Source organism: Apteryx rowi, unplaced genomic scaffold (assembly GCF_003343035.1).
Source record: "Apteryx rowi isolate R43461 unplaced genomic scaffold, aptRow1 scaffold_111, whole genome shotgun sequence".
Lineage (NCBI taxonomy): Eukaryota > Metazoa > Chordata > Aves > Apterygiformes > Apterygidae > Apteryx > Apteryx rowi.
In genome coordinates this window covers 807,722-815,612 of record NW_020447320.1, presented here as the reverse complement: position 1 = coordinate 815,612, position 7,891 = coordinate 807,722, and the positions used below count along the sequence as shown (strand labels likewise).

At 38.2% G+C, this 7,891-nt stretch overlaps 1 protein-coding gene across 1 annotated transcript in view; it reads left to right on the top strand.

Moving 5' to 3' along the window:
* The first annotated feature begins 478 nt into the window (after positions 1-478).
* Positions 479-7,891, top strand: part of PHF2 (PHD finger protein 2) — a 52,469-nt gene continuing 45,056 nt past the window's right edge. Inside the window, exons 1-3 of the mRNA XM_026076960.1 lie at positions 479-537; positions 1,617-1,702; positions 6,768-6,882. Of these exons, the coding sequence (XP_025932745.1) occupies positions 479-537; positions 1,617-1,702; positions 6,768-6,882 (260 nt within the window). The remainder of the gene's footprint in view (positions 538-1,616; positions 1,703-6,767; positions 6,883-7,891) is intronic.

The following is a 7,891-nucleotide window of genomic DNA, read 5'->3' as shown; positions in this document are numbered from 1 at the left end:
TGCACGCGCACACAAGAAAAGTCTTAAATAGAGGTCTGTTTAGCCAGGTAGATGGTTTTTACAACAGTGTTGAGTAGCAATGCTAAGATAAGCATAGAGGAACTAGGCAAGTATGATCACACATAATCGTTCCTTTAATGCACCCTCCTATCTTCCAACAGCCAGCAGTTTAGGGCCTTCCTGCACCTAGATCATCATGTTTAGTAATTACTGAGGTACTCAGCCCACATTAATTTGTCTAATTACTTATTTATAATTTTGGACACCAAGCAACAGCTTGAACCCAGCGCTTTGAGAATGCTTCTGTCACTTGACAGAATTGACCCACCCTCTTGCCTTGTCTGTGGGAGAAAACCAAACATACTCCCATGCTTTCCGTGGTTCAGAATTAGCCACTGAGAACTGTGCACTGGAGTCCTCCTGTACTAATTACCACTCTGCACTGCCGGTGGGATATGAGGAGGCTGAATGCTGCCGCATGTATGAAGATGGCATCTCCATGACGTGTGTCCAGACCCTTCCTCTGGCAGAAGCCGGGTATACTGGAGTTTTTTGCTAACCAAGGAGTGCTGCAAAGGCATTTTAGAGTGTAGAGAAACTCCAAGATTGTTCGTGCCATGGTGTGATCTAGCCTTGTCTGTGCAGATGATTAAGGGGAAGCTGTCTTTGTTGCTTCCCTTGGACCCTTTTGCCAAGTTGGTCTCTCATGGAGCCATGCCTCGAGAGCTGCATTGCAGAGCACGCAGCTTTCTGTAAGGCAGCTGAAACTTCTTCTGTGCTGCAAATGTGCCTTGCAGTCTGGGCCATTTCAGACAGAACAAGCAGGAACAGAGCCCTGTTTGCTCTGCTCCCTCTGAAGGAACAGTGCCATTCTGCAGTTGGATTATTTGGCCGGCTGCTCAGTACTTTGACTGTGCAACAGCTTCTTATCTTGGATACTTCATTCCTTTGCAATTTAGTTTGTTTTTCCCCAGCGCTGTGTTCTGCCATTGGATTGCATTCACACAGCATGCCCGCAGGCTGCGCTGTATTGTTACGTATGTTGTGCCATCCGCAGTAATCTCCGTGGGTGTTCTAAGCAGCTGCCATGATACAACGCATCTTCTTGGCAGCCAGAAGTGCTGTGAGCTATGCGTCTTCTTTTCCGCCTCATCTTCGTATATTGTAATAGAGATGGAACCTACAGAAGTCTGGCATATGGTATAGCTTGCCAAGATTACTCTAGGACCTAGCAGCTGTCCGTACATGCTTGGTAAAGAAGATGTTTTGTTAATTAGGTTATGCTGGATGGTGTTTGAAGAAATCCATGTACAAAATAGTCTCTTTGATTGGGAAAAAGAAAATCTTTGGGACTTTCTGCCACATTTTAACGGAGGTCCACAGTAAGCTGGTAGCTTCTGAATGACACCTCTTTTAGCACTGCATCAGGAATGCAGGCGGCAAAAAATTCAGTCTGACTGTATGTGTGTGAAAAGCACCTAAGCTTTGCTTTGGTATAGCCCTTAGCAGTCAACATAGCTGCATACTAAATGCACAGCTTGATGGATTTTTTTGTTATTAATTGTGTGCTTGCATGTTTGGAAATGGGCTCAAGCTAATGTCTTTAAATATTCCAGCTGTGTGGGTGTGGAAGAAGAAGAGGCACCAGATATTGACATCTATCATTGTCCTAATTGTGAGAAAACCCATGGAAAGTCTACCTGTAAGTATACTTGCTTGGCTGCTCCTCATATAGATAATAGATTCTTTATGTTTAAGCAAAAGAAATCTTTTTTCCTTTTTTAATAAAGACACATTTAAATAGCTTATATCTTAAAAATTGGAATTCAAACATGAGGCAAAAAAGGTAGTGGGGGTGGGGGGAGAAAAACATGGACTGGGATTCTGGAGATCTGAATTCATCTCTCTGCCTAGCCTAGCTCCAGGCAGTATATGTGAGCTACAGCAAGTCACCTTACCTGTCCTACTGCAGTCCTCAATCTGTGAGATGATAATAACACTTTCTTTCTCACAAGGAATTAAAAATTGTGAGACACTTAGTACTGTGGACTATAAAAATTTCTGCAGTGATAGTTACTTCTAATACAGTGGCTTTTAGAAACTACACAATGTTTTTTATCTTCTGATAAGAAGAATAAGAAACAGTATGTTATGTTTGGCCTAGATATAGAACTGCAATTTCAGTGGCAGTCAAAATTGTAGGATGCACTGAGAGTGCCAATTCTTGTAGTTCTTTCACAGGCAAAAGTTCTCCTGAGTAAAAGTGACAGTTGATCTCAGTGGGAGTTTTGTCTGGGAAAAAACTGTAGGATGTGTTTGCTGAGGTCAGATTAATTCACAAATTCTTTTTATTACACAATGGAAAAAAAAAGAAACCTATCACTGTAAAAAAATAAATGCTTTACTGGAAAGCCATTTATTATAAATAAGCAACAATGATGCAGAGGTTTTCACTGTTTTGCTATATTATGGCAACATACAGAGGGAAGGATACTGTACTCATCTGTGCCAGTAGTTGAAAGAATCATAATGTTTAATTTTCAGTGAGAAATAAGGGATGGCTAGAAACAGATTTCTGTTGCATTAAAATTCAATAATTTTAAAAACAAGCAATTATTTCTGCGCTGCATTGAAAATTCAAGTTTAAGAAATTTCTGGTAGCAAAGGGGAGGAATGTGAAAAGTTCATTTTGAGGCAAAAATTAGAATCACTTTTCCACTTGAACTTTCTCAAAATGAAGTCTGACTTAGAAACCTGAATGAGTAGCAGTTGTTCCTGTCTGCCAGGTGGTTGTCTGCTAACAACTTTGGTGCAAACCAAGGCACCCACAGATTGGGCAAGCTGGCAAAAAAAACTCTTGAGAGGCTTGTCATGAAAGACTTAACAAAATCAATACATTCCCACAAAATGTTTTGATTTAAATGAATCAGTCTTTCTAATGTTTTGTTGGAAGTTTTCTGACAAATGGACTGGAAATTGGTCAAACAAATAACCACAAATCATCTTAAAATGAACAATTTGCCAGTAGAATGGCTTGTGTTGAAAAGGGAGGTATGACTGCAGATACTCTGAGGCTATTATTGACCCAGCGTGGAAGAAAAAGCACAGGGTTTCTAGCCTCTGAGAGTCTTGTATAACATTGAAATGTGTCTGATGCTTTGATTTCTTCCACTTTTCTTTGAATTATGAATGATGAAAGGCACCTACTTTTCAGTGCGAGGGGAAAAAAAAAATCAAATCAGACAGACATAGCAACAGTCTATAATCAGGAATTAAATATAAATTCTATAAAAAAACAGTGGTGCATAATGTTAGAATTCAAGCAGTGGTTGTTTTGATAAGAAGACTGCAAGTTTCATATACGAACTATGACAAGGAGAGTTGAACCATCAACTAACTTTTAATATTATAAGTGGATTTGGCTATTAACTTCTTTTTATTCCAAATAAGATCTGACTTTGGCAGTACATCCCTCCCAATCTGCATTGTACAGCACTGCAGAAAGTGCTGTATCAGAACACTGTCACTATTATACTCTTATCAATATATGAGGCTATCAGTGTGATAGAAATACAGAAAATTGTATCATTTTGCAGTTCAACAATATGATTTTTTTTCTTCTTACAAATGCATTACAGAAAGTTTAATTATGTATAAGACCAATCATTAAAGTAGTTGAGTGTAAAAATTTGCAGGAACATTTAAACATTGGTTCTAGATTACCTTACCTTGAATTTTGCTGAGTTGTAAGATCAGAGTTTCTCAAGATGTATAATAGTTTTCACCATTAACTAACAGAATCATAGATCCTGTTGAAAAATTAGGCTGTTATCCTTTAGCCCCTCCTTGCGGAGTGCGATAGGCTAGAAAACTTAAAAGACCAATTAAATGAAGGGAGGAACAGCCTGGCTTAATGCATTCATTCTGCCAAGCTTTGTATGCGGTGCGTTCTGCGTACGCTGCACTTGCACCCTACTGGGACTTCTGTGAGATGATCAGTTTCATTGGTTTATTAACTGTTACAATATATGTTCAGACTAGTTATCTAGCAGTATCAATTTTGTAATAAATGAGTAAGTGTTATTCGAGAGCCAGTAATTCACTAGTATGATTTAATTATTGCAAGATTAGCAAAGGAAAGCACAGACACCAATTGTCTGTTATGCAACTTGTCTGGATTTAAAAATATATGTGTATTTCTGGAGCACACATTCCACAATATATGTTTTCCAGATGTCAAATTTAAAAATCATTTTCCTCTTCTTACATTTTTCCACTTCACCAGTGTGGCTTGGTGGCTACTATTTCAGAAGATTGTTTCCTGTCACGTGACATTCTAAGCCATTTCAGTTTAATGAAATTTGTAGGGACTTCTCTTTGGGAAAAATTATACACATTCACAAAAAATTTTCTGACATCATTTAAATAAAATGTAAGCGCTCTGTTTAGGCAGACTTGAGTCATTTACATAACACAATCTGAAATGTTTGATTTGATTGCTCTCATTTAGAGCAGAGAAAATTGGGAGAAATTCCCTTGGAATCAGTGAAGTTACATAAACATGAACAAAATAAAATCAGGCTGAAACTGTTTTTAAATAAATAAATCAATAAAAACAAATAAAGAACTAACAGGATGCTTCTAGGTATCGTTTCTTTGTAAATGCATTTAAAAATGTGAGTATATATTTGAAGACTAGAATTACTCGTTTTGAGATTTTGTTTTCATAAAAATGTGTTCCCTTTTTCCTCTGGAGGGTTGTCTGTTGGAGAAGAGGGTTATGCTTTTGAAAGGTCAAATTTTGATCAGAGAGTTCTGCAAAAAGAAATAAGAAATCTGAAATCATTTAAGAAAAAGTGCTCCTTTTTGTCCAGAGCTAGTATTTCTTACACATGTGAATGGCCGTTAATCCTTACTGTGGTGTTCGTGGTAAAGATGAAACATAACGAGAACGGCTGAAAAGGGGCCAAATGCCGGTTGTTTGATGTAGTATAATGGGCTGCAGCAGCCCGTTGCTGCGATCCACGAGATCGCTCCTCCCAGGGGCAGCTGCAGAGGCAGATGTGTATCTGTTGCCTCGCTGTGAGAGGTGGACGCCTACCGGCCCTTAGTGCCTACAGAAGTAATTCCCTGTGCTTTTTGAAGAGTTGCAGTGAATTTCTGAAAAACACACTGATTTGCTTTTTTTTTTTTTTGACGTTCCATGCTGTCTTAAGTACAATAAAAGAGTATGCTTATATGGTGAACTCTCTACTTTGTGCTATGGCAAGGAACACACCTGTTTTACCAGGACTTGTGCTAAGAATCCCAGTACTAGATCAGATCTGTTGAGGGGGGAGGGGACAGTCACTGGAAAGGAAAGGAGGAAGATTTGGTATTCATGTAGGGCTTGTTTCCTTTGTTACCAGGAGCATTGAATTAATACGCTAAGCCTGAGAGTCATTAAGATAAAGAACTAGCAGCTTTAATGAATATATCCAGCTAGGCTGCAGAGCTGCATGGAACTAATAAAACCAACATGCTTTGTGCAAAACCTGGGATGGATTCGTTGGTAGATGTCTTTACTTGAATTATTCCAGGGTTGTGGTCAAGAAAACAAAGTTAACATTTTCCGGACCTTATGTGTTATAGCTGTGGCCTCCACATTTGCTTCTTAATAAAAAAGCATGTGGATATGTGTTTGCATTGCAAAGACTGGGGAAAGGGTGCTGTCCATGCATGGTTACTGAGGAGTCTGGTTCCTTCCCCAATTGTTTTGAGCAGTAAGAAGATCATAAGACATCTTGACTGTGGAGTAAAATTTTGAGTTTCACAATGTAAAAGAAGGGTAAAAAATAAAAGAAAGTTGTGACATATGAAAATTCTGCTATATTATATTTAAAATACTATGAATATGTACTTGGGACAAAAACAATTTACTAAAAAAATGAGCATGTCCAAACAGAATCTGAAAGTAGGAACAGCTGAGAGAGATAAAGCTAACTAAAATAAAAAGCTGATCAGTTTTTCTTGCTCAGTGTTATCAGGCTGTCAAAAAGGCAAGGCAGAACCACACTGACATTTGACTTACTTATTTGTGCTTATTCCAGCTGACCCTTTTTTCATGACGAACTTGCCTGTACGTCTGTCATCCGCTAGGAACATTGTTCAGGGGCCTTCTTGGTCCTGTCAACTTAAGGCCTAAGCTTGGCTTGTGTAGCAAAACCTAGGAATAAAAGGAGTTCTAAAAATTGTGTTTACAGTGTCCTTGCACTTTTTTTTTTTCCTTTTATGTGCATGTTGTACTCAGGGCATAATTCAAAGCCCATCAAAATCAATGTTAAATCTGCTACTTACTTTTGAACAGACCTTTAGATTAAGGTAATTCAGGATAAATATGTTCATAAAGAACTATAGTACACATTGAAAAAGCAGAAAAGTGGCTTTCTAAGAGTTTTATGATAAAAACTGTGTAGTCTGGCAAGTGCAAAATGTCCAGAGCCCGTGTTTGCATGAAGCCTGTGGTAGCTGTGCAGCTCAGTAATTATCCGTCTGGTTGCCCTTATGTTACAAAACGAACACTGTTCTGTATATAATAGATCTTCAGGCTACAGTATAATTGTCTAATGGAGAATCAAGAGCAATATTAAAATTTGCAATGCAGCATAGTGGGGGTTCCCTCTTCTCTGCTCACATAAAAAGTGCTATGAAGATCTGTCCTTCCATCAAATGTCTTAATAATTATCTTCTACTTAGCATATGGTGCTGTCCAATTCATTCTTTTTCAGTGAAAAAGAAAAGAAATTGGCATAAACACGATACTGGACAGACTACAGAGGTCAAACCTGTACAGAACGGGAGTCAAGTCTTTATAAAGGAACTTCGAAGTCGTACTTTTCCAAGGTAGGTTGTTCAGCTGCATAAGTAAACAGTGCTGTTGTTGTAAAGCATATGGCCGGTTTCGCAGGAAGCTGATCATGATCCTTGCTGAAAGCGCTCTACAGTACAGGGACATGGAGTTTAAGTGAACACTGTTCTGTTGCTAATGTCTCAAGCTCTTTCCTTTTTTGTATTTGTGCAACCATATTAAAGTCTACTGTTGATTGAGCCCGATTCCCATGGACTTCAGCAGAAGCGAATATTATGAACGCAAGAGCAAGGACGTGTTTGACCCCTACAACATATGCTTGAATAAGAAACTAACAAATTATGGCAAAGAATTATCCAGTTCTCAAAAATTCCAGGGGTATTTCTGAAGTCTGTCTCCATCTTGAACAGAACAGTGACATCCTCAGTTACTATGGGGACAAAGGCCCTCTTATTTGGGGTAATGAATAGTGCTGATTGTTAGGTGACATCTTCCACGCTTTATTAGGCTGCTTCGCAGCCATTTCTAAAAAGAATGATTCTCCTCTGGTTCTTTAAGGTAGGTCTAAGCCAAATAAATCCTTAGTTATTAATGACTAATTATTTTTAAAGAATCCTTGGAAACTTGTACTTGGTAAACACAAAACTTCTTTATTTCATGGAGAATTTAATTTCACTTTTAATTTCAGATGTTGGTCCTAGGCTGTTTAAGGAGAAGGCTGAAAATACCTCTGCAGAGTGTTTGCAGCACTTACAGATGTATTTCACTTAATTCAGGACCCAGTCTTTTTATTTGCTTGGCTACAGTCTTTGGACCTCTTTAAGTTTTGGCTTAGACTTTTTTCTTTTTCCTATTTTCTTTCTTTTTTTCCTCTCATTTTTCCTTTTTTCTTTCTTTTTTTCCTTCTCTTTCTTTTTTCCTTTTTTCCTTCTTCCATTTTTCTCTTCCTTTTTCCTCTCTTCTTCCTTTTTCCTCTCTTCTTCCTTTTTCCTCTCTTCTTCCTTTTTCCTCTCTTCTTCCTTTTTCCTCTCTTCTTCCTTTTTC